This window comes from Hypanus sabinus, chromosome 9 (genome assembly GCF_030144855.1).
Source record: "Hypanus sabinus isolate sHypSab1 chromosome 9, sHypSab1.hap1, whole genome shotgun sequence".
Classification (NCBI taxonomy): Eukaryota; Metazoa; Chordata; class Chondrichthyes; order Myliobatiformes; family Dasyatidae; genus Hypanus; species Hypanus sabinus.
In genome coordinates, this window is record NC_082714.1 from 122,899,397 (window position 1) to 122,926,880 (window position 27,484).

Sequence of the window (27,484 nt, forward strand, 5' to 3'; positions counted from 1 at the left end):
AGTTGAACTACTAACCCAAGTACCTTTAGGTTATGGAAGAAAATCAGAGCTCCTGGAATAATCTCAGAGAATCTCTGCAAACTCCTCACAAACAGCACTAGTTGTCTAAGCTAACCTGGGTCACTGGAATTATGAGGCAGCAGTTCTGCAGGCTGTACTACGTTTCTACATAAAGAAACCTGAAGCAAATTTTGCAGCTGGTGTATAAAAGTTAGTGTACTGTAGAAAATTGTATCCTTCCACTTTAGTTCCAAATTTCTTCATGTGATCAACTGAAAATACCATTTTAAAGCACCAATGAAATATCAATACACTTAGAAACAAAGCAAATTGCACCAGATTTTAACTCTATTCAGAATACAATAACCCTAAAATAAAGAACTGCATCTGTATCAATAAGAGTACTTATTGGTAGATTAAATACACAAACTTCCATTTTAATTCTCTGATTTGCACTACAAAGGAGTCCTCTGTTCTGAAAAAAATATTTTGTAATGTCAGGCTTAACCTTTCTTGCCAATTTTGATATGAATGCATTCTGGTCAATTATTGCCTATGGTGCATGATCTGAAGAAGGAAACATACTGAACCAGATATGCAGATATCATAAAAAGTGCCTACAGCTGTACTTAAAACAAAGCTAGTCCTTTTTAATTTGATGAAGTCCTATTTTATCCAATAAGGTGCTTAAAGTCTATACTACACATCTTTTACCAGATTTGTTTTCATTGATTCCATTTCTGACGTATGTGAGAAACCTACTAGGTGTAATCAGAAGCTGGACTGACTAGAAATGGGTTTGTACCCATTACTTGAAGGCCAGAGGCTGTAAAGCTTTGTAATATTGTGTGACCTTGCCAGTCTTCTCTATTTGGAGGATGCATGGTGATGCTGTAGTCTCCAGAGGCAGAAATCTGGAGCGGTAGTAGTTAGCATTAGGAGATTAATAGGCATAGAGGGTGAAGCAATGTCTAGAATTTGACATTGAGTTTAATGTAAAGCCAGGAGGAATGTTTCAGTATATGTGAAAGTCTCTTGATGGTACTGTGGAAATTGCAACATAGCATAGGCACATTGTCCAGTCTTTCTCTGTGTTAAAGCTCACCAAGACAGCAAGTCAGGATGATAAGCTGACAAAGTCACCCATTGTCCTTGAAAGCGTAACCTGAGTACAGCCTTTCTACTCAAGCCTGGGTACCAGAGTCACTGAGCAAGACAGGATGCAAACGAAGCATTCTAGAGTGACCCTCGGACAGTCATTTTACGGCTTCTCAAGTATTATTGGCCTTTAACATGTAGATCTAATTAACACAAATTATGTATTATGTTTAGACTCAAATATGCAAATTATGGGATTCAAAAGTGCACAATTTTTCCCTTGGATCCCTATTTGAATTCAACTAGTCAATTTCTGTATAAATCAGAATCATGTTTAATATCATCAGCATATGTCATGAAATTTGCTAACATACAGCAGCATTACAATGTAATATGTGATACATATAGGAAAAAAAACTGAATTACAGTAAGTGTGTGTGTGTGTATATATTTTTTTAAATAGTTAAGTAAGTAATGCAAAAAAAAGTAGAGAGTGAGACATTGTTCATGGTTTCAATGTCCATTTAGGAATTGGATGGCAGAGGGGAAAAAGCTGTTCATGAATCTCTGAGTGTGTGCCTTCAGGCTTCTGTACCTCCTAACTGATGGTAACAGTGAGAAGAGGGCATGTCCTGGGTGGTGGGGGTCCTTAATAATGGACACTGCCTTATTGAGGCAGTGCTCCATGAAGATGGCTTAGATACTACGGAGGCTAGTACTCATGATGGAGCTGCCTAATTTTACAACTCTCTGAAGCTCGCTTCGATCCTGTGCAGTAGTCCTCCCCCATACCATACGGTGATGCAGCCAGTCAGAAAATAGCATTTCTTCGTTCCAATTTCAGAGCAGTGTGGGTGCCACGCTGCTCTCCTTGTGCACTAGTAAATAAAATGTGATTGAGGAACGAGTGCAAGTTGTCAGAGTCAGGTTAATCAGTATCTACAGTAGCCCTGAAATGAATGTAGACTTGCATTTCAGTCTACAGTCTGCTTGCAGAATGGATTGGGCCTAATTCTGGGGTTATCAAAACTGAAGTCCACTCCCAAGGAAGCCTCTCTCCAGTGGACAGAATCTGCAACTTCAGTGTCTATATAAAACAGACATAATGCAACAACATAACTATTATTATCAGAGCTGCTGTAACTCCTCCACACCCCTCTGCGTTCATTCCAAAGTTTTATTTTAATTTCTTAAGAAACATTTAATTTTCCCATGATGCTGCCTGGCATGCAGAGTATTTCCAGCAATTTCTGTTTTGATATTATATTTTACGATGTTAACAGGTACTTTAATAATTGTTTTAATAACCCTGTCTATAACTGAGGTTAAACAGAACAACCTAATGACAGTTGATAGTTAACATAGACCAAAACCTTGTATTACACAAAAGATTAATGAAAGGCTGAAAGCTAGCTTTATGCAGCCACTTTATCATTTCAAAGGCAGTGATCCATGGATAATAAGTTAATTTAGCAACCATTTTAAAGAGAGGTATTTTACAAAAATAAATAGATGTTATCACTATGATATGATGAAAATATGTTTTACTTTAATTCAGATAGGAGCATAAATAGATTCCAATAATATCTGAAGTTTCTTTTCCCTTTGTTTTCTCAAGTTACGATTTCTGCATTATGTTTAATGGTTAAACATGAATTGAGGAGCTTCAATTCTGAGATGGAAGTAATGATATAAAACAATGATAGCAAGGTTTTATTCCTGTGTATGGTACATATTTGTGAGGTGAATCATGCCATTGCCAAATTGGGAATGTGCAGAGGACAGTCATGAGATGCTGAATTGGCATTGGTACTGCCATTTTGAAATTTACTGTTTCATCCAAAGCTATCTTTCTTAAATTTAATAGATAAAAATTTAACCCAAATTTAAAAGGATCTTCCACCACTTTCTGTGAACTTCTTTGACTCTATAGTGGTGGATGCTGAGTTGACTTCAACACTTAAGAAAAATTTAGATAGGCACAAGTGAGGGAGGGATATGCAGGGCTATGGTCCGGGTGGAGGTTGCTGGGTCTAGGCAGATTAATAATTTTGCAAGGACTGGAGGTGGTGTGTGTGCGTGTGTGTGTGTGTGTGTGTGTGTGTGTGTGAGAGAGAGAGAGAGAGAGAGAACTGTGAGTTCTCTTATTAAAGGGGAATTATACCATAGCTACGTATATTTCAAAGACTAGTTCACTTCCCTATTTATCCTCCATGGCAAGTTTAGCTGCCAATAACCACTATTTGAGTGGTGGGTCCCCTCTTCCTACCAAGGAGGAGATATTCCAGCTAATAAATTAGTTTAAACATATTTCATTTATTTTCCAAATTCAATCAAAATTCTTAAACATAATTAAAGCTCAAGAGTTTTTCTATCTTATAAAAATACTTCCAAATTCCAAGCTATTTCTAAAACACAAAGGATTTCCCAAACATGGATACAATTTCTATGAGCTAAAAAGACATGTCAACCGGTTTCAGACAAATAAATCATCCATCACAGAAATTGAAGGCAGAGGAATGCATTCTGCTCACCCTGTCTTTCAGTCATTCTTCTTGCTGTTCTGTGACTATTCCTAATAAGGCTGATTGCTCTCTTTCATTTATACTGATTTTTTGCCACATAGGTGACTTCACACTGGTGGTAGTTTTTTTCAGACACCATTTTACACAAATGGTCTAAAAGCTTCTGGAGACAACAATTCCCAGATTAATGCTGACTCACTGAGCACAAAAATAAAACTTCGAACTATTAACTTACCAGCCATTTAATGTGCTAAGTGATGGTATCAATTTGGTCTGCAAGCTTTCTTGATCTAAATAACTTAGATAACTTAGTTTGAAACAAACCAATTAGCATAACCCCATTAACCGCATCTCTAGAAAAGGCAGCCCTGGTGCCATGGGCCAACATCCATGAGTCTATGACAGTGCTGTTTGTTTGCAAAGCTGTCCTTTTAACTTCAGACGGATTATTGCTTGCCATTTACATTAAAAATTGAAGACTGGTTCCAGTTTACAAAAAGAAGCTGAATACAGAATATTGATTGGAAGTTTAACCTACTCAAAGCAACCTTTTGATCTCCACAAGTGTTAGCTGCTATGTTAGAACACTGCGCTTTGCAAATGAAGAAGGCCCCCTGGCCCTGGAGATGTGAATATCTATCATGTATTACAATTGTACAAATTACTTGTGTTTCTAATTTAACTCCATCTGCAACAAGCAGGATTGCCCAGTGGCCAAACATTTTAAGTCCAATTCTATTACCAGTCTGACATGTCAGTCAATAGCCTCCTCTACTGCTACGGTGAAGTCTCTCTTGGTTTGGAGGAGCAACTCTTCATATTCTGTCTGGGTAGCTTCCAACCTGAAGGCATGACATTGATTCCTCTAATTTCTGGTGATTTCTGCCCTCTTCCTCTTCTTTCTTCTTCCAATCCCTTTTCTGGCTTCCCTCTCACCTCTTCTCTTTTCCTCACCTGCCTGTCGCCTCCCTCTGATGCCCTTCCTCCTTCCATTTCACTCATGGTCCACTGTCCGATCAGATTCCTCCTTTATCAACCCTTTTCCTATTCCACATATCACCTCCCAGCTTCTCACTTCACACATCCTCCTCCTCACCTATCAACTTCTAACTTGTACTCTTCCCTTCCCATCCCCCAAACTTGTTTTATTCTGGCTCTGTCCTCCTTTCTTTCCAGCCCTAATGAAGGGCCTTGAACAATATTGTCAACTCTTTATTTCTGATGAATTCTTGCAGTATTCTGTCTGTGTTACTCTGCATTTCTAGCATCTATAAGGTATTTCCTGTTTGTATTTCCTCCAATTATTTCAAGTTTCAAAATTAGTTTCTTGGCAATCATGGTATAATCATGTTGTAACAATTGGTCGTACTAATTGTCTAAGCTGTTGCACACACCAGAGGATATATACTGGCCAACATCATGCACCTGCTGATGTCTCCCAGGAAACACGATACAGAAGAGCATCACATGGGTAAGATGAAAACCGAATCACACTATATTGGTAGCACAGACCACTGGCCTGTTACAAATTTCCTGCATTCAGCATTCTCTGGTGGTCTCAGTAAGCAGTGTTTTAACAGGCATGATGATATTATGTGTCATACGACTTGGCCAAATGAAGAATAGTATCTCATGCAGTGAGCAGGTAAGTGAAAAGAAAGAGAAAGCCTAACTTAAGCAAGTGGAATTGAGAAACCAAACTGAAGTGTTCTTTCCTGCTCAGGTTCCCATACCACCCCCCCCCCCCCAGAGAATTTGTTGGAGAAATGACAAGCTTGATTTCTGATTCACAAACTGTCCAGTACCATAGTCTGCCTCTATCACAAAGCCATCTGCCTGGACACAGTTCAATTTAATTTGAAAGTAGGAACCATCAAAAATAATTATTCCAGTGAATATTTAAGTTCTGCCAAATTGAGTCAGGCTGTGAGGGGACTTGGTGGAGGTGTGTAGTGAGAGGAGTTGGGGGTGAGTGGTGTCAGGGCAATAAGGGGTATGGGTGTCAGGAGGAATTATTGTCTGGGGAAACAATTTTCGTCTGGGGGGAGGCAAGTCAGGGAGGAAGTGAAAATGTTAACTCTTTGCTCTACTGCATTTCCAAGGTGCATATGGAATATAGAACATAGAAACCTACAGCACATTGCAAGCCGTTCGGCCCACAAGGGTTGTGCCGACCGTGTAACCTACTCTAGAAACTGCCTAGAACTTCCCTATTTTTCTAAGCTCCATGTACCTAAGAGTCTTTTAGAAGACCCTATTGTATCTGCCTCTACCACCTTCACTGGCAGTGCATTCCACACACCCACCACTCTCTGTGTGGAAAAACTTACCTCTGGCATCCCCCTTGTACCTATTTCCAAGCAACATTAAACTATAACTCCTCATGTTAGCCATTTCAGCCCTGGGAAAAACCCTCTGGCTATCCACACAATCAACGCCTCTCATAATCTTATATACCTCTATCAGGTCACCTCTCATCCACCATCCCTCCAAGGAGAAAAAAACCAAGTCCAATCAATCTATTGCATAAGACATGCTCTCCATTCCAGGCAACATCTTTGTAAATATCCTCTGCATGCTCTATTGTATTCATATCCTTCCTGTAGTGAGGTGACCAGAAATGAACACAGTACTCCAAGTGCGGTCTGGCCAAGGTCTTCTATATCTGTAATTTACCTCGAGGCTCTTGAACTCATTCCCACGGTTGATGAAGGCCAACACACCTTACACCTTCTTAACAACACTGACAACCTATGCAGCAGCTTTGAGTGTCCTATGGACATGGACCCAAAGATCTTTCAGATCCTCCACACTGCCAAGAGTCTTACCATTAATATTATATTCTGTCTTCAAATTTTACCTACTGAAATGAGCCTCTTCACACTTCATCTGCCACTTCTCAGCCCAGTTCTGCATCCTATTAATGTCCCACTGTAGCCTCTGACAATCCTCCAGACTATCCAAACACCCCCAACTTTTATGTCATCAGCAAACTTACTAACTCGCCCTTCTACCACTTTATCCAGGTCATTTATAAAATTCGCAAAGAGGAGGTGTCCCAAAACAGATCCCTGTGAAACATCACAGGTCAGTGGCCTCCATGCAGAATACGAACCATCTATAACCACCCTTTCCCTCTGTGGGCAAGCCAATTCTGGATCCACAAAGCTAGTCTTCCCTGGATCCAATGCCTCCTTAAGCTCTGAATGAACCTTGTATGAGAAACCTTATCAAAAGCCTTGCTAAAATCCATATACACTACATCCCTGCTCTACGTTAATCAATGTAGATAAGGCCATGCTGTCTATCCCTAGTCAGATTATGTCTCTCCAAATATTCATAAATCCTGCCTCTCAGGATCATCTCCAACAACTTGCCCAGGCTCATTGGTCTATAATTTCTTGTGTTATCTCTACACCCTTTCCTGAACAAGGGAACAATCCTCCAGTACTCCCATCCCCGTTGATGATACAAAGATCATCACCAGAGGCTCAGCAATCTCCTCCCTTGCTTCCCACAGTAGCCTGGGGTATATTCCATCCAATCCTGATGACCTATCTAACTTAATACTTTTCAAAAGCTCCAGCATATCCTCTTTCTTAATGTCTATATGCTCAAGTGTTACCATCCTTTCCCTGCCTCAATGGAACATAGGTATGCATACCTTTTCCCTGAACATTTGCCACATTACTGCCATGCATTTCCCTAAGAACATCTACTTCCAACTTATACTCCCAAGTTCCTGCCTAATAGCATCATTTTCCCCCCCACCCCAATTATACGTTTTCCAAAATAGTCTGCTCCTGTCCCTCTCCAGCACTATGGTTGAGGAGAAAGATTTTTGATTACTACTTCCAAAATGCTCTCCCACTGAGAGATCTGACATCTAACCAGGTTCATTTCCCAATACCAGATCAAGTACAGCCTCTCCTCTAGTTGGCTTATCTGCATATTGTGTCAAGAAACCTTCCTGAACACACCTAACAAACTCCACCCCATCTAAACACCTTGCTCTAGGAAGATGCCAGTCAACATCGGGAAAGTTAAAATCCCATCACAACAACCTTATTATTATTGCACCATTCCAGAATCTGCCTCCCTATCTGCTCCTCGACATCCCTGTTACTAATGGGGGGTCTATAAAAAAAAACACCTAGTAGAGTTATTGCCCCCTTCCTGTTTCTGACTTCCAGCCACACTGACTCAGTCGATAATCTCTCCATGACCGCTCCTTTTCTGCAGCCATGACACTATCACTGATTAGCAATGCCCCACCTCTTTTGCCTCTCTCCCTGTCCTTTTTGAAACATCTAAAGCCTGGCATACTCAGCAACCATTCTTGCCCCTGAGACATCCAAGTCTCTGTAATGGCCACAATGTCATAGTTCCATGTTCTGAGTTCATTCACCTTGTTTATGATATTCCTTGCATTAAACTAGACCATCAGGTTGAGTGCATCTTTGCTCTATCATCCATCTATCCTTCCTCAAGAACTCCCTACGAGCTGTCTCTACTTATGCACCAACCACCCCATCCTCTACCTCTTCACTTCGGTTCCCACCCCCCTGAAAATCTAGCTTAGACCCCCCCCCAATAGCATCCCATCAGGATGTTGGACCCCCCGGGATTCAAGAGACAACCCGTCCTTTTTGTACAGGTCACACCTGCCCCCAAAGAGGTTCCAATAATCCAGAAATCTGAATCACTGCCCCTGTTCCAATCCTTCAGCTACACATTTATCCGCCACCTCATTTTATTCCTTTACTCACTGTCACATGGCATAGGCAGTAATCCCAAGATTACTACCTTTGAGGTCCTGTTTCTTAGATTCCTTCCTAAATCCCTGTATTTTGGTTTCAGGACCTCCCCCCATTTTCTACCTGTCATTGGTACCAATGTGTACTACGACCTCTGGTTGCTCATCCTCCCATTTCAGGATATTGTCGACGCATTCAGAAACATTACTGCTGCCATCCTCTTCTGGTCCCTACCCATCTGAACCATAGGGCCAGACCCAGTGCCAGAGGCACAGCCACTCAAATTGGAGTACTTATTATTAAGGGGGCAGCCAGAAGGGTGCTTTCCATTTCCTGACCCTCTCCCTTCCCTCTCCTGACAGTCACCCACTTATCTGTCGCCTGTGACCTTGATGTGACTACTTGCCTGTAGCTCCTATCGATCACCTCCTCACTTTCCCTAACAAGCCAAAGGTCATCGAGCTGCAGCTCCAGTTCCCTAATCCGGTCTCTAAGGAGTTGTAGCTCAATGCACCTGGTGCAGATGTGGCCATCGGGGAGGCTAGAAGTCTCCTGGATATCCCACATCTGACACCCAGAGCAGAAAACTGGCCTTGCAATCATACCCACTATTCCTAAGTTAGAGTGAAAAAGAGATATGAAAGTACCTTGCCTCCTTACCTCGCCCAGGCCCATCCTTACCAAAGCCCTGATGAACCAAAGCCCTACTACTCTGACTCACGCAACTCCAACGACTGCTCCGCTAGGCAGTGTCTCCCTTTTGTCCTGGAATCTTCTCAGTGGCCTTGCACAATGACAAGCTACTACTTCTGCACACTTCTCACAATAGAATCTACCCTGTTGTCCTATGGTTGCAAGGTGGTAGCTCACCATCTGTGGAGGAACCAATAGATGGACCTGCCAAATGACCTTGTTTCACTACAATATAGTAGCACCACCAAAAATTATTGGTGATCTGACTCAGATGAAACATGTGAATTGCTGTGATAGACTACAAACCCCCTTTGCATGTTATAATCTTAAGCGATGTAAGTTTGAGGAACTTCGCTTTTAACATGCTGACATTAGGTGCCCACAGTTAACATTTAGCATTGACCTGGGTTTGGACAGGAGCATTCATTTTGGTGGTACCAACCTTTGAATTGTGATCAAGCATATTCTGTGTTTAGTAACACCAGAGGGATAGGCCACCATCATGATCAAATTCAATGATGTGTGAATAGAGTTGGCTCTGTATGCATGGACGGGTTCCCATCTTTGCACAAAACCCTGTGCCAAGTTGATGTTATGCTCTTCTGTGCTTATTGACACTGAACTCTGCTTTTCTGGTTGGTTTTACAATGTACCAGTACACATCATTCAACTTGCCAAATTCTTTCAAAGGGTCCTCCATTGTAGCCCTTACCTATATCCTCTGAGCATAATGCAGGTGGCTACTCTCCAGTAATCTTTTAGCTGTGCTACCTTTGATTTCTTTTCCCTCTGCACATCGCATGATGTACAATCACTACCCAAGTGCTGTCTTCTACATTGTGAATGATGTCAGAATCTGAGTGAGGAGCAGCAAATGTGAAATTGAGCATACCCTCATCTCTCACTGCTCCTGTATCACTTCATCATGTTTTATTGCTCAACTATCTAAAAGGAGAAAGACCCGAGGGCAAGAATCTGAATGGAAAGGGTTGGGATGTAGATGCTTGCATTATTGCCAGTTTGTGAAGCAAAAGAGATGCTGGGGCAAGGAGGAGATAAGACTGTAAGACATACTGGGATGTGAGGAGGAGGATTTAGTGTAGTATATTCTCTTGCTCAGTAATTACCAGCCATGTTGTTTCTGGCACCCAATCACTTAGACAGAGAGGTATGTTAGCAAATGTCACACATTCTGGGCACACACTTGAAAAACTAGCAGTGGGTGCAAGCTGTGAGATACAGTAAGGGTGAGAGTAAAGCAGAAGTCTGAAATGCTGGGAACCTGAAATTAAGTGAGAATCTTTTGGAAATGCTCAGTCTGTTAAGTCGGAATGGTTAATTTTACAGTCAGTGACCTTTCATCAGTACTGGGAAAAGTTAAAGAAAAGAAGTCAATTCGCTTTAATTTAATGAGGAGGAGAAAACAGAAGGAAATGTCTGTGATAGTATAAATTATAGGAGAGTTTGAATGATAGAAGAGATAAGAGATGATAGGGAGTGACAGTGACCAAGAAAAGGAACAAAAGCAAATGGACACAGATGAGATTCTTGCAGCTCAGTAGTGAATCAATCAGCACCCAAAACTAATGGTGCAGTTGGCAGCATATAGAAATTGAAGATGCATTCAGTTACAATTCAAAGTCATGCAACTTCATGTGGCATTACTTTTTGGTTCTTGAAGTTGGACTCATAACATTGATCTCCAAACCTATTGGATTTGCCTCCATGCCAGTGCCTTCTGAGCCCAGCATTCTGCACTTGTAGCCTTTATTCCTCCTTAACCAGGGACCCAAGTGTTCAGAAAATTTGGAGCACACTCTTTTCAATAATATGTCACTTTCCGTTGTTTCGAGGTAGCCACTTATTGTGTCCCTGCTGATGCACCTAACCCATCACCAATGTGATATGCCATGAATGCATATCAAAATTATTCAGATCAGAGGGCAGCACGAAGTTTTGTACAACAGGTTCAGATTAATTGGTGAACATAATCACTGTACACATTTTGAAGGGTGTCAGCTTCAGTCGTTCATGAGTTTCCACTGCTCCTTCATCCACACTAACATATTCTACTGAGACATCTGTTGCCTTGGAAATCATTCCCTAAAGCTCCAAACCTGCTATATATTGGTGTCAGTGCATTGGAATGGATTGCAGAAGCAGTACTAAAAACTTTACAACCAGGGTTACATTTCTAGGCATCTGACTTCTCTCAGTACCATCCTCAATTTACTTGTTTTTCTTCAACATCTGTCTCCTGACATGTTTAGGGTCTGGTCATTCTACAAAATAGCACTTTAGTGCAATTTATAATTCTAAATCACTCTTATTTCCTGCTCATCTTATTTTGCACTCCATGTTGATTGTCTTGTCTTTTTCTCATAGTTTGTATTGGAATATGGAATGCCATGTCCCAGCTATACATTGAAATTAGTAATGCATACATTTGCTGGATTGTTTTGTATGACATCATCTGATTTATGATAATAATTACATCACTATGTCCTGTCAGGATCCAGAGAAGTTGTTGAGAGAATTAATTAATTCTGCAATTAATTAACCATGTCAATCAAAATCATAAGATAACTTTTTTCAAATCACAACCAAGATACTTAGTATTTGGAAACAAGTAGTAGATGAAATTAAATAATTCAGAAACTACAAAGTTATTTCAGACACTTGGAAATTTGATATTTTAGAGCTGAAACCAGTACCAGTCTTTGATATGAAAAAGTAAGGTTGGAATATGCTAGTGACAAGAGAGGTATCCCATCCCTTATTACTTCAATCCAGGCATGAATTGGCTGTGCATGAGGACCAAAGAAAATTACTCTCTGGGCTTCATCAGATCAAATCAACCGAAATGTATGGCACCTGGGAGTCGTCCAGAAATGGGGGAGGTGATTAAGGAGGGTGACTCAGCCTGGGGCTGCTGCCCAGCTCTCTAATCTTGTCTGCCAGGTAAACTGCCTTAGTTTGAATTGACAATTGCAACACCAGAATTTTTATTTATCTTTTGAGCCCTACAGCAAAGAAACAGGTCCTGTGGTCCCACTGCTGAATGCCAATGAAGGTCCCCATCAGGCCAATCCCATTTGCTCACTTTTGGCACATATCCCTCAAAACTTTTTGAAACTATGTACTTCTCCAAGTAACTTTTAAGTGTTTGGATGTATCTGTCTCTAGCGCTTCCTCTGGGAGCTCATTCCACGTACTGACCACTGTCTGGGTGAAAATATTGCCCTTTAGATTTCTATTAAATGTCTTTCCTCTTACCTTGAACTTATAACCTGTAGTTCATGGTTCTCCAGTCCTGTGTATGTTCACCCTGTACAGTACATGCCCCTCATAATTTTTATACATCTTTTAAAAATTACCCTTGATTTTCCCACGATCCTGTGAGAAAAGACCCAGCCTGCCCAGCCTCTCTCCATAACTCCATCCCTCAAATCCCAGCAATATCCTTGTAAATCTGCTCTGCACACTTTCCAGCTTAATGGCATCTTTCCTAGAGCAGCAGGTGTAGTATGTGTTTTTTTTGTTAGATTTTTTTTCTTTGATTCTTTTATACTCCTAGAGGTGATTCACTTGGCAGTTTGTAGTAATTTAAAATACAGCTCCCTGTATTCTTATGTGATCGTGAGGCCTCTCTATCATTGGCATCTTCCTGCGTGTTTTGTTTTCCACTAGAGTCTGCAGTTGTATACCTGGACACAGCAGTATTTGCATATTACTGTTAAATTTCAAAATCTGCTTTCACTGAAATTGTGGCAAGTTTCAGAAGTGAGATGTAAAGCTTGCTTGGAATATTAAATCTGAGACCAACTTCAACTACCTAATGTCAAAAATCACAGGAGATTGTATAGTGCAATAAAATCTCTTATGACCTCTCATGGTAATATATTTCCAGTTACAATTTAATAATGTTTCTGTGCCTTTAATAATAGTTGAGTTAGATTTCATTCAATGCATTACCATATCTCAAATTAACAGTGTAATATCTACAACCTACTACACATTTTTTCGTCACTAGCACACAATGCTTTTGTTTTCACTGCTATCTTTAGCGGCCTCAGCCTCTCTGCAGAAAAGAGGAAACTTCTTGGTACTATCATAAAGAATGTGAAGGTGACTGTTTATCACTTAATTTTTCATGACAGACTATCAATTGCTTGCTGTACATCTACATTCACGGACAGATTAATAGGTTAGAAAAACTATGTTTCCAGTTCTCTGAATTTATTCTGGTTGAAATTTTGAATGATGATCTTAAAGAATTTTCAAAGATATCAGACTTAACTGTAAATCTGGCTGGAATTTCATCATAATTTCAGCGACAGGTTTATGTCTCATCAATTTGTTTGGTTTTCTCTACTAAGTAGTATATATGGTACCTCTATATGATTTGTAATTACAATTTCAGAAATGTTCAGAAATGATCATAACTTGATGCATTCTCATACTAAAATAATGCAATTTGTACTGCCTATCAGTTTAAACAAATGAGTCACTATAATAAAATCCTATTAGACGGAACTGCGAAAAAATAAAGGATCAATCCTATTGTTCGGAGCATATTACCGTACCTCACTGGGAATAAATCTGATAATGAAATTTGTGAACAATGTAGAGCACCATACATTAAGCTAGATTGAGTCTGTTAAAAGCGATACTGTTTGTTGAGATATAAAAATAGTGGAAATTTACTCACAGATTTATTTAATATTTTTTTATCTCCAGGGTATATGCTCCCAGAAGTGTTACAACATTTTCATCGTGGAGACTGTATGTGTAGGTTGGTTTTCTCTAGAGTTTGTGTTACGTTTCATTCAGGCCCGCAGCAAATTTGTTTTCCTAAGGACTCCTCTGAATATCATTGACATTGTAGCTATCTTACCCTATTACATTACGCTTCTGGTGGACACCACTTCGATGGAGAATGGAAAACCTGGAGGAGGAGGCAGTTACCTTGACAAGGTGGGGCTGGTTTTGCGAGTCCTCCGTGCCTTAAGAATTTTGTACGTCATGCGCCTTGCCAGGCACTCCTTGGGACTACAGACTCTGGGACTAACAGCTCGCAGATGCACTCGTGAATTTGGTCTGCTCCTTTTATTCTTGTGTGTGGCCATTGCGCTTTTTGCTCCATTGCTGTACCTTATTGAAAATGAAATGGCTCGCTCTCAGGAGTTCACAAGTATACCGGCATGTTACTGGTGGGCAGTAATCACCATGACAACTGTGGGCTATGGAGACATGGTGCCACGAAGTATCCCAGGTCAAGTGGTGGCTCTAAGCAGCATTTTAAGTGGCATTCTTCTCATGGCCTTCCCTGTAACCTCCATATTTCACACTTTCTCTCGCTCATATGTAGAGTTAAAGCAAGAACAGCAAAGAGATCAAAGGAGATTACACATCATGGTTAAATCTAAACCACAAGTGAATAACATATGATGATGAACTGAAAGTATATTTCTTAAGTCACTCTTGAGATCCCAGATAAGTTATTGTTTAGAGTTGAGCAGCAGATATTAGAGACAATCTTCATTTCTAAAACATTGCGTAATTGTGTTTTTCATAGAAAAAGCAGTTTGACAGAGAAGTAGCTTTCAGACTGTGATTATTTTTTTGAAAATCTGGATACTACAAATATTTAAATGTGCATTATAACTATACATTATTGTACCCAATAGAGGCTAGTTGGAGTTATCAGCAACATAATGTGGTATATGGTCAACTGAAATCTTGAATTTCAGTAAATTTTGAGTGAAAGTGATAGTTATTTTTTTTACAGCACAAGACGTTACACTGAGCCAACTCAAGGTTTATTATGGTTAGCTATACAGTCGATAATAAAAAAAAACTACTGGAAACACTCAGCAGGTCAGGCAGCATCAGATGAAAGAAAGAGTTTCAGGCGTGCAAGGAAAGAAAGAAAGTTATAATTTGCAGAGTTGGTAAGAGAGATTGACATGACAAAGACAATATCAAGGAGAGTTTGTCATGAGAATGAATTGTTGAAGTCATCTGATCAATTGGGTTAATTTGGTCATATAGAGAAATAAACATAGAACAAAAGCTATGAAATGGGGGGGATGGTAGGATATGAGAGCCCAGACAAAGGATGTTCAAAGTGAAATACTAAATCTGTTTCTTGTTCTGTTGATGCTGCTGTACTTCCTGAGCTTTTCCAGCACTTCATTTCTCTTTCAGAGTTACAGCACTAGCAGTTTTTTTAATAATAGAGTAAGTGTAATATTCTTAAACAAGTCACATGAAATCCCATCAAAATAAACAAGCAACCATCTACAACTATCCTACATAAATATGCTATCTATAAGAACTGTTTTCCATTTGACCTCCCATTAGAAGATTTCTTTTAAACTTTAAAAATCTTTATCTTCCTAAGCACGTTTTCTGTCATGTAACTGGTAAAAGTTATTACATAATTATTATATTTAATTTATTATATAATAAATTAAAATGAAACTCAAATATTAACAGAAAATGCCAGAAATACTTGAGTTAATATTTTAGATTGATTACCCTTCAATAAAACAAGAAAAGGTTAGAAATGAAATATGTTTTAATTTTTAGTGTAGAGGAGGGGTTGGGAGTATTAAGTGAACCTCTGTGATCAGTTTGAACATAAGAAATTGGTTGTGGTCCTGTTAGAGCTATGAAGGCAAAGCTGAATGGGGAGAGGTACAGCAAAATGAAGTAAAAGAACTGAGGAGAGAGGAAGCAAAGACAGTGCTGGGATTGTGAGAAACAAAATACAGCAATGACTGGAAATCTGAAATTTAATAAAAATGTTTGAAGTATGCAGCAGGTTAGGAGAAAGAAGCCCCACTTTATTAATACAGGCTAACAGCTTTTTGTTCCGACACAATTTGGAAAGGTTCATTATATACAGTTCTGTGGAAAAGTCTTAGGTATATATATTAGCTAGGCTCTCTCAAACTTTTGTATGGTATTATATAGTGGTTAAAATAAAGAGGAGGTTGGGAAACAAATGAGAATTCTTAACTTTGTATTAGCTTAGCAGTATTAAATGTTATTTGGTAAGTAGAGAGACATAATATACAGTACTGTTCAAAAGTCTTTGGCATTCTAGCTATATACAGTATATATGTCTGAGTCTTTTGCATAGTTCTGAAAAAGTCTTGAATTCAGTGTTCAATCATGAGAGCTGTAAATGTGCCTAGGCAGAGAATCAGATCTTATTCCTTGAACCTGCACTGGGCTTTCATGGACCGGCATGAGAAATCAAAGCCAGAGAACAGAGTGGCAAGTAGCTGGAAGCCTAGAGTCACCCTTGCAGACTAAATACTGGTATTCTGAGAAGTGGTCACTAAATTTGTCATTGTTCTCTCCAGTGTGAAGCAAATGTGATATACTAAATTGTAAGAAATTCTAGTGACTCATTCATTTCCTGGGCGCAATGTTTAAATCACTGGTGGGTGACAGGGAAAGAGATAAAAGAGCAGCTGTTGCATCTCCTGTGGTTGCTTAGGAAGATGCCATCTTGAGAAGGGTGATGGGTTTAGTGAAAATGGAAGAAGGAACCAGGGAGTCACACTGAGAATGGTTCCTTCAGAATAATGAAAGGGGAAGGGAGGGTATCACAATGAAGATTCAGGAAATTATTCTTTGAATTCTTTGAATGTATAGGCCAGGAAGCTTTTAGGTGCTCCTTGTTGTGATTGGTTGGAGATGGGTTAAAAGCAGATAGCTGACAAACTATAGTGCAATATTTTAAATGGCAAACACCTTGCTTTTGGCCCTGGGAGCATTTTTGAGATACTTATCTAATTGTAATGGACCCCTGGGAATATCTTCAGATTGAGCCATTTACTTTCTGTAAGCATGATTGTTTTTGCTGAACTGCATTGAAATAAATAAAAGTATGGCTGGAGAACTGTTCATTGCAGATTGTTGCCCTGATTCAAATGAGTACTGAGTTGACTCGTCCTCTAAATGTTAGTGTTTTGTGGTACATTTGATATTTACAGAAAGTCTGGAAGAGCCAAAGGCTCCATTGAGATTACAACAAAACCCAGTATGGTAAAGATCTCTGGATGGATTCCCCAGGGCACTAGTTCCACTCTTCATAGGGAGTTGGTATTATTAAAATCACTTGTGAATTTGCACCTAATGCTACTAAATTCAACAGTGTGACAATTATTAGAATCCAAATTTGTTTCAATAACAAAGTCCTGATGAATCCTCATAACACTATCGAGACTCTAAATCAGTAGTTATATCTCATTAAATGACCTATTCAAAAGTCTATTAATGTTGATTGTTAAAAAATTATTTATGTTTTGTTTCTTGGGATGATAATGACATTCATGCTTTCCAACCTGATTTTAATGTCAAGCTCACTATTGCAGTTGAAAGATAAAAGTTTAAGGCAAATTTGACCATCCTTTTGCTATAACAATTGTGCTTGGGATTTAGCTCTGGCAAGGAATTTTGCTGTAAATATGACATACCTGCAGCATTTAAGTTGTCTCCCCTGCAAACTCTGTCAGTATACCCTCTATATACTACCAGAGAGAAGGCAATTCTAGATTTAGTGTTGTGCAATGAACCGGATTTGATCAGGGACCTCGAGATAAAGGAACCATTAGGAGGTAGTGACCATAATATGATATGTTTTAACCTACAATTTGAAAAGGAGAAGGGAAAATTGGATGTGTCAGTATTACAGTTGAACAAAGGGAACTATGGAGCTATGAGGGAGGAGCTGGCCAAAGTTCAATGGAACAATACCCTCGCAGGGAAGACAGTGGAACAAAAATGGCAGGTATTTCTGGGAATAATGCAAAAGGTGCAGGATCGGTTCATTCCAAAGAGGAAGAAAGATCTTAAGGGGAGTAAGGGGTGGCCATGGCTGATGAGGGAAGTAAAGGGCAGTATAAAAATAAAAGAGAAGAAGTATAACGTAGCAAAGATGAGTGGGAAACCGGAGGACTGGGAAGCTTTTAAAGAGCAACAGAAGATAACAAAAAAGGCAATACGCCAAGAAAAAAAATGAGGTACAAAGGTAAACTAGTCAAGGATATAAAGGAGGATAGTAAAAGCTGCTTTAGGTATGTGAATAGCAAAAAAATAGTTAAGACCAAAATTGGGCCATTGAAGACAGAAACGGGTGAATTTATTATGGGGAACAAGGAAATGGCAGATTAGTTGAACAAGTACTTTGGATCTGTCTTCACTAGGGAAGACACAATCAATCTCCCAGATGTAATAGTGGTCAAAGGAACTAGGGTAAAGGATGAACTGAAGGAAATTTATATTAGGCAAGAAATGGTGTTGGATAGATGGAGTCTGAAGGCTGATAAGTCCCCGGGACCTGATGGTCTGCATCCCAGGGTACTTAAAGAGGTGGCTATAGAAATCGTGGATGCATTAGTAGTCATTTTCTAATGTTCTATAGATTCAGGAACAGTTCCTGCTGATTGGAGGGTGGCTAATGTTGTCCCACTTTTCAAGAAAGGAGGGAGAGAGAAAACAGGGAAATATAAACTGGTTAGCCTGATGTCAGTGGTGGGAAAGATGCTGGAGTCAATTATAAAAGAGGAAATTACGACACATTTGGATAGCAGTAGAAGGATCAAATTACGACACATTTGGATAGCAGTAGAAGGATCAGTCCGAGTCAGCATGGATTTATGAAGGGAAAATGCTTGACTCATCTTCTGGAGTTTTTTGAGGATGTAAATATGAAAATGGACAAGGGAGAGCCAGTGGATGTAGTGTACCTGGACTTCCAGAAAGCTTTTGATAAAGTCCTACATAGGAGATTAATGAGCAAAATTAGGGCACATGGTATTGGGGGCAGAGTACTGACATGGATTGAAAATTGGCTGGCTGACAGGAAACAAAGAGTAGTGATTAACAGGTCCCTTTCAGAATGGCAGGCTGTGACCAGTGGGGTACCGCAAGGTTCAGTGCTGGGACCGCAGCTGTTTACAATATACATTAATGATTCAGATGAAGGGATTAAAAGTAACATCAGCAAATTTGCTGATGACACAAAGCTGGGTGGCAGTGTGAAATGTCAGGAGAATGTTATGAGAATGCAGGGTGACTTGGACAGGTTGGGTGAGTGGGCAAATGTATGGCAGATGCAGTTTAATGTGGATAAATGTGAGGTTATCCACTTTGGTGGCAAGAACAGGAAGGCAGATTACTATCTAAATGGAGTCAAGTTAGGAAAAGGGGAAGTACAATGAGATCTAGGTGTTCTTGTACATCAGTCAATGAAAGCAAGCTTGCAGGTATAGCAGGCAATGAAGAAAGCTAATGGCATGCTGACTTTTATAACAAGAAGAATTGAGTATAGGAGTAAAGAGGTCCTTCTGCAGCTGTACAGGGCCCTGGTGAGACCGCACCTGGAGTATTGTGTGCAGTTTTGGTCTCCAAATTTGAGGAAGGACGTTCTTGCTATTGAGGGAGTGCAGCGTAGGTTCTCAAGGTTAATTCCCGGAATGGCAGGACTGTCACATGTTGAAAGATTGGAGCGACTGGGCTTGTATACACTAGAATTTAGAAGGATGAGAGGGGATCTGATTGAAACATATAAGATTGGACACGCTGGAGTCAGGAAGCATGCTCCCGCTGATGGGTGAGTCCAGAACTAAAGGCCACAGTTTAAGAATAAGGGGTAGCCCATTTAGAACAGAGATGCGGAAAAACTTTTTCACCCAGAGAGTGGTGGATATGTGGAATGCTCTGCCCCAGAAGGCAGTGGAGGCCAAGTCTCTGGTTCCATTCAAGAGAGAGTTAGATAGAGCTCTTATAGATAGCGGGGTCAAGGGATATGGGGAGAGGGCAGGAACTGGGTACCGATTGTGTATGATCAGCCATGATCACAGTGAATGGTGGTGCTGGCTAGAAGGGCCAATTGGCCTACTCCTGCACCTACTGTCTATTGTCTATATCTGTCTTCATGTACTTATCTAGGTTCCCTTGAATACTTTTCTGATGTTTAAATCAACTACTCCTTATAAAAAGGTATTATAAATTTTAACCATTGCTTAAGTAAAGCTGTTAGACTTGAATTTTTATCATACTCCTAATAATGGCTTCTCCAAGACGGAACTGCTTTCTCTGCATGTGCCGCATGAGATCCATCCACAATCTCAAACACTCCATGAGGTCATTGTTCAGCCTTTTCTATCTTGGAGAAAAGTACTTCAATTTGGTGTTTTTCCCTGATTGATATTACTTCTCTATCTGGCATTGGCTTGTAAATGAATATTAAATCTATTTAATCCAATCTGCTGTAGCATTGATACGAAGGCAGTGGAATGCACAATCAGTTATGAAAAGAATCTGTGATGAAATAATGCTTTGTACCGAGTGCTGCATGAAAATGACACTAGCTTTGCAAATTGCATTTGAACATTGATGCTGTATTGTGCAATGCTATATATAACCTGGAATCTGTTTGAGTGTGCACTCATTGCTGCAGGTTTCCCAGAGAGACACTCCAAACTAGGAGAACATGCTCTGGGTTTCATTTTGGAACATGATGTTGGGAACTGAAATTAAATTAGACACAATACAGAATAACGACAGCTCACGTTATGAAAAGGTAATACAATGCAACATTGTGCAATAAAAGAAGTTATTGTCAAAGGGTTATCTATGTTATATTTAGTACCATAGAAGACATTTGCATTAAATGAACACACTATCTGTGCTATCACATATACCAACGTAATCCATGCTTAAAAAGAATATTCCTCTTTTTTGACTCTATTTATGACAACTTTAGGTTGAAAATAACTTTCAACTATCTCTCCAGACAGTAATTAGCCTCAAATGAAAATCCTTACTAAATTTTCTCTGGCTTTCTCGATTCCATTGAAGATACTATTAGCAGCTCAGTAGTTTCATTCTACTTATAATTTCCTGTCCTTGGAACGACTGAGGTGAATCTAGACTATATACACATTGAATTACATATCCTTTATTTAATGGATTTCCAATCTGAGGTCAGAACCTATTATGGAATTTTACTTTTCTTTCATTTTTATGTTGTGGTTCAGTTCAAGGATATTTCCATTTTCATTGGAGTTTGGTGAAATTGATATTATTCCTTATTTTAGAAAGTTCATGCAACTGAAACTCAAATATTTTGTACCTGTGAAATCCAACCAGATTCACATTTGTAATAATAAGTGGTGAAGGTGAGCACACATTTCACCTTAAATGCATCTTCAAAATATGGTTTAATTTATGATATCACATACCTTATGTATTGTTTAATTGCCACTATTAATTTTCCAACTTTCCAACAAACAAGTATATCCCACAAACAGACGAGATCATTCAGTATCTACTGTATGCGGGCATTTGGAAAGTCACATGCAGCGTTGCTAACCAAAATGAATGAACTTAATTTTCATGATCAACAATGATCATATTTTCAATGTTTTCTTGAAAGAAAAATTTAAAATTCCAACTTTCAGATTTCTCAATTAAAACTGAAAAATTCAAGTGCTGTTAGCTTATCTATGTATTTGAATGATAGATAGGTACTTTATTTATCCCAAAGGAAATTACTGTGCCACCGTAGCATTACAGGTTTACAGATGTACAAATATTAGAAGTGAAGTACAAAATAATAAAAAATAACTTACCACAAACAGTCTATCAGAGGGGAGTCATCACTTCCCCGGCTACAGGTTGACTCATTATCGAGCCTAATGGCTGAGGGTTAAAATGACCTCATATCACACCCTTTGAAGCAGCGCAATTGTCTTAGTCTATTACTGGAAGTGGTCCTCTGTTCAGATAAAAGTGGCATGCAGAGGGTGAGAAACATTGCCCAGAATTGCCAAGATTTTCTGTAGGGTCCTTTGTTCTACCACAGCCTCCAATCTGTCCAGTTTGACTCCTATTACAGAGGCAGCCTTTCTAATCAGTTTATAGAGCCTGTTGGCATCACCCATGTTGAAGCCATTGCCCCAGCCCACCATCACATAGAAGATTGTACTGGCAACAATAGACTGGTAGAACGTATCAATTCAAGTCACTTTTATTGTTACTTCAACCATAACTGCTGGTACAGTACACAGTAAAAATGAGACAATGTTTCTCAGGACCATGGTGTTACATGATACAGTACAAAAACTAGACTGAACTATGTAATTAAAAAAAAAACAACAAAGGGAAAGCTATGCTAGACTACAGACCTACACTGGACTGCATAAAGTGCACAAAAACAGTGCAGACATTACAATAAATAATAAACAAGACAATAGGGTAAGGTGTCAGTCCAGGCTTCGGGTATTGAGGAGTCTGATAGCTTGGGGGAAGAAACTGTTACATAGTCTGGTCATGAGAGCCCGAATACTTCGGAGCCTTTTCCCAGACGGCAGGAGGGAGGAGAGTTTGTATGAGGAGTCCATGGGGCCCTTCATAATGCTGTTTTCTTTGCGGATGCAGCTTGTAGTGTAAATGTCCGTGATGGTGGGAAGAGAGACCCCGATGATCTTCTCAGCTGATCTCACTATCTGCTGCAGGGTCTTGCAATCCAAGATGGTGCAATTTCTGAACCAGGCAGTGATGCAGCTGCTCAGGATGCTCTCAATACAACCCCTGTAGAATGTGATGAGGATGGTGGGTGGGGGGAGCATGGACCTTCCTCAGCCTTCGCAGAAAGTAGAGACACTGCTGGGCTTTCTTTGCTATGGAGCTGGTGTTGAGGGACCAGGTGCTATTCTCTGTCAGGTGAACACTAAGAAATTTGGTGCTCTTTACAATCTCTACCGAGGAGCCGTCGATGTTCAGCGGGGAGTTGTCGCTCCGTGCCCTCCTGAAGTCAACAACCATCTCTTTGGTTCACATTCAGAGACAGGTTGTTGGCTCTGCATCAGTCCGTTAGCTGCTTCACCTCCTCTCTGTAAGCTGACTTGTCGTTCTTACTGATGAGACCCACCGCGGTCGTGTCATCGGCGAACTTGATGATGTGGTTCGAGCTGTGTGTTGCAGCACAGTCATGGATCAGCAGAGTGAACAGCAGGGGACTGAGCTCACAGCCCTGGGGAGCCCCCGTGCTCAGTGTGATGGTGTTGGAGATGCTGCTCCCGATCTGGACTGACTGAGATCTCCCAGTCAGGAAGTCTAGGATCCAGTTGCAGAGGGAGGTGTTCAGGCCCAGTAGGCTCAGCTTTCCAATCAGTTTCTGATGGATGATTGTGTTGAATGCTGAACTGAAGTCTATGAACAGCATCTGAACATATGTGTCTTTTTTTGTCCAGGTGTGTTAGGGCCAGGTGGAGGGTGGTGGCAATGGTGTCATCTGTTGAGCGGTTGGGATGGTACGCAAACTGCAGGGGGTCCAGTGAGGGGGGGCAGCAGGGTCTTGATATGCCTCATGACGAGCCTCTCGAAACACTTCATGATGATGGATGTAAGTGCAATGGGACGGTAGTCATTTAGGCAGGACACTGAAGACTTCTTTGGCAGGGGGACGATGGTGGCGGCCTTGAAGCACATTGGAATAGTGGCGCTGCTCAGGGAGATGTTGAAGATGTCAGTGAGAACATCTGCTAGCTGGTCTGCACATCCTCTGAGCACTCTACCAGGGATGTTGTCTGGTCCAGCAGCCTTCCGTGGGTTGACCCTGCACAGGGTTCTTCTCACGTTGGCCGCGGTGAGACACAGCACCTGGTCATTTGTAGGAGGAGGTCATTTGAAGGAGATGCCTGCATACTCCAAAGGACCTCAGTCTCCTCAGGAAGTAGAGAGGACTCTGAATATGTGGATTGATTTAATGATAGGATAGTGGGATGTCTACATAAGTCTTATGTAGCAGCTTTGCCTATCATCCTGTTTTGACTCTGATAAATTATTCTAGTTCTTTAGTTTTTGATTCCCTGGACTGGAAAGCATCCTTTCAATATTTACCCTTTCAAATTCCTTAAGAATTTTGTTTTGCTGAGATTATCTCTCAACCTGCCAATCTCCAAGGGAAATATAAAGTTACTCTTCTTCAGGAAATATAAAGTTACTCTTCTTCAGGAAATATAAAGTTACTCTTCTTCAGGAAATACCAGCAAATTTGCAATTTTTTTCAGTAGGCATCTTTATTCTAAAAAAATTGTGCATAATATTCCGGATTTGGTCTCATCGAGACACACTATAATTGCAGCAGAAATTCTGAACCTAAAAATTCATCTCTGGTCAGTTGAATTTATAGCCAGAATTTATATATTTTTTCCTGTTGTTACTTCCACTTAAATCTGTTTTTAACCTTCCCTGTATTCTCAAACTTCACTGCAGACAGAACCACCAACCTTTCTTTCTCACCACCTACCTTGCCCTTCACCTGATTAAGAATATTGCCCTATTGTGTGATTCGGCATGACATCTGTTGGAGCCCATCTGAATGGAACTGACAGAAGAAAAACTGCTGATTCAGGAAATATGATCTAAAAATAATGAACCCTGGAAGTATTCAGCATGTCTTACAGTATCTGTGGAAAGGAATCAGACTTGACATTTCAAGTCAATGACCCTCCATAACAGTTCACTTTTTCTTCAGAGCTCTGGCTTCTAAACATCACTATCTTGGCATGTGGCTCGTGTAAAGATGCAATAAATACAGTATCAACTCAGGTTTTCCTTTTATTTTTAACATCGGATCTTCAAGTTCTCTCAGCAGTTTCGCATCTGTTGCTCTTTCCCATGTAAGCTGCAGCAACTGGATCCACACCCTACCACACCAAGTTTAGGAGAAGACAGCCTTTATTGTGAACCTGGACAGATAACACCGTTTGTAATTCCCAGCTATGTTCAATGGTGGAGAATACTGAAGGTGTGAATGAATGAAATTGTTCAGTCGGTTATGCCAGTTAGTAGTTTCAACATGACATGCACCCTGGGAGATTTTGTGAAACTCTAAGCCCTCAGTGTGTAACATGTATATATAAATTGAAATGAAATGAAGCATTTTCCAGGTACATGAGGCTTACTTTACAAATCTACAATACAGTCACTTACTCCATTTTCACAACATAAAGTTGTTAAGTTAACCTAGCTTCAGTACTTTTTCAGCTTCCAGCTGAGGATTTAACCTGAACTAAATTGTTCCTCAGATACAATGCCTAGAGTTAATGTTGTTGTTCTGTAATGTTGTAGGTAACATAACATTGATAACAAAATCCTGCTGGTTCATTTATGGAAGACCAAATCTGAATCTTACAATATTGCTTTTTTTAAAAAATATATGTAGTTCTCACATTCAAGAAATAGAAAATGGCAGTCAATTATTTTCTGTTCTTTGTCTGTAACATGTTTAGGTCAAGAGATCTAAACCATTTTATTTTGTCAGCAAAAAAGATGTAGTCTCTTTAATCAGCTTTGATAGTGCTAGAGTAAAGGTTCTTGAGCTGAAGAATATATCTGCGGAGCAACCATTGCATTTGCACATTGTGTATGCTTGAAAGTAAACAAGTAATTTAAAACACAAAAGCTTTAATCTTAATTATCAGTTTATATTTTGTGAGCACTTAAATATCTACATTTCTTGTAGGTACAGTAGGTAACCAGCAACATACTAGATCACACAAATGCTAAACTTATTTTTTATGTGAACAATGAATCAAGTACATATCATTCAAGATTGACTGAAGAATTGTAAAGTTAATATTCAAAGGTGAAGTGTATAGTTTGTGCGCACAATTTTTTTATTTGCCAATGGATAATCTGTTGCAGTGCTGTAAATGATGCATGCAAAAGAGTAAGCTGCATTCCTATTCTACATGATTTGTTCTTGTAATTGTGCCACTGGAACTTAAAATAAACCCAATGAAAATGAATGATCTTCTAGTATTAAGCTATCCACATACTTTCTAAGAATGGCTGTATATTGCAGAATATCATTTCTGGTAAAACAGAGCAAACTTTGGCAACATTTATGATTATAGATTAGAAATTATTGGCAATTTTCAAAAATTGTGCTTGGGTAAAACACACTCCTAAGGAACAAAAGGTCAAGAGTGGGAGTCAATTAATTGCTGGACTCTTTTTACATTAAATAATGTTGCAATTGTATGTGAGTAGCTCCAGCTGAAGTACCCTACAATTTCAGTGGAAAGCTGTGGATGCTGGCTCCTCCTCCAAGCTGACTCATGCATCAAGCAGCAGTTTATCCTTGAAACAAAGTGGAATAAATATCTAATGCCGGTATCGGTATAACTTCAACACTAAGTTGTTATGCTCAGCAAGTACAATTGTTTTGCATTACTGCAGATTGCCAGCAGTTGTAAGGTGAATATTTAATTTCTAATTTAGTTCTTATATATTTTTGCCATTATCAAAGCTAATTTTCAGAAGCTGATTTGAAAGCTTTAAGCTTACAAATCTCTGAAGGGATCGCTGAGGTGCGATCAGATCAAAATGATTATTGAGCCTGAAGAGGAGACATGGATCTTGCACAGGGAGAGAGGCCAGGTGTGAACAGTAAGGATTTCATCCATGGACGAGATGAAGGAGTTAAGGTGTTAGTGGGAAGATGCTCACAAGGCCAGTGTAGAATTATGTGGTGACAGAGGATATAAACAGGAAAATTAGAATGTTAGAAGCTACATAAAGGGACAACACAGTATTGAAGTGAAGATGATATGGTACTTCCACTCTCAATCAAACTTTGTGACTGCACTGATCTTAGGGATATTTGTATAATACTGTTTATATAAAATGTTTGCTGTGCTTTTTCCTCTCTGCTCGATGTTTTCTGAGATAATTAACCTAGTTTTCAGCAGAAGGGACTACTTGATCTGAATTGTATGCCCTTTCCCATTGCCAATTCACCTGACTGATGGTGTCAATAAGGATTCTGTGAATCTTTAAATGAACTAATTCAGGAAAGAGATCTAAACTTAAGAAGACAATATCTGACCTTTTGAAACCTCCAGCAGTAATTAAACTTGGAAGGAGTGTAACTCCATGTTTGCAATCATTTTAAATTTCAAGAAGATTGATTTACCAGTTTAAGTGTTTTAAAATAAGCTGCTAGATTTTAGGACAAATCTGACAATTGAATACAAAATGATGAGGCAATTAGAGAACTGGCTAATGGCTGAGGGACACAACTTTTGGGTACAATTCCCTGCCTGAAATCGCTGTATAATTTTCATATAATTAAAAGCCAATACAATATCACTGTTGTTGACAGCAAATCATGAGTTCAGTCTTCCCAAGTGGAGAAAATTGCAGTTCATCCAAGATTAGATTTTGGTTAATCAGTCTGACAATCTCAATGCAACAGAGGACTAAAAAGAGATGAAGAAGATGGGATTATTGATGCTTTCAGTGTGTGTGGAAGTTGAGCTCCAACTCTATGAATGATGATTTCGATGAAGCAGGACCAACTCAAAATCAATGAAA

The 27,484-nt window shown here is 39.6% G+C and overlaps 1 protein-coding gene across 1 annotated transcript in view; it reads left to right on the forward strand.

The window, feature by feature from the left end:
• LOC132399764 (potassium voltage-gated channel subfamily G member 1-like) overlaps positions 1-20,898 on the forward strand; it is a 30,971-nt gene extending 10,073 nt beyond the window's left edge. The window contains exon 3 of the mRNA XM_059980488.1: positions 13,814-20,898. Within this exon, the coding sequence (XP_059836471.1) occupies positions 13,814-14,524 (711 nt within the window). The 3' untranslated portion in view covers positions 14,525-20,898. The remainder of the gene's footprint in view (positions 1-13,813) is intronic.
• The last annotated feature ends 6,586 nt before the right edge of the window (positions 20,899-27,484 follow it).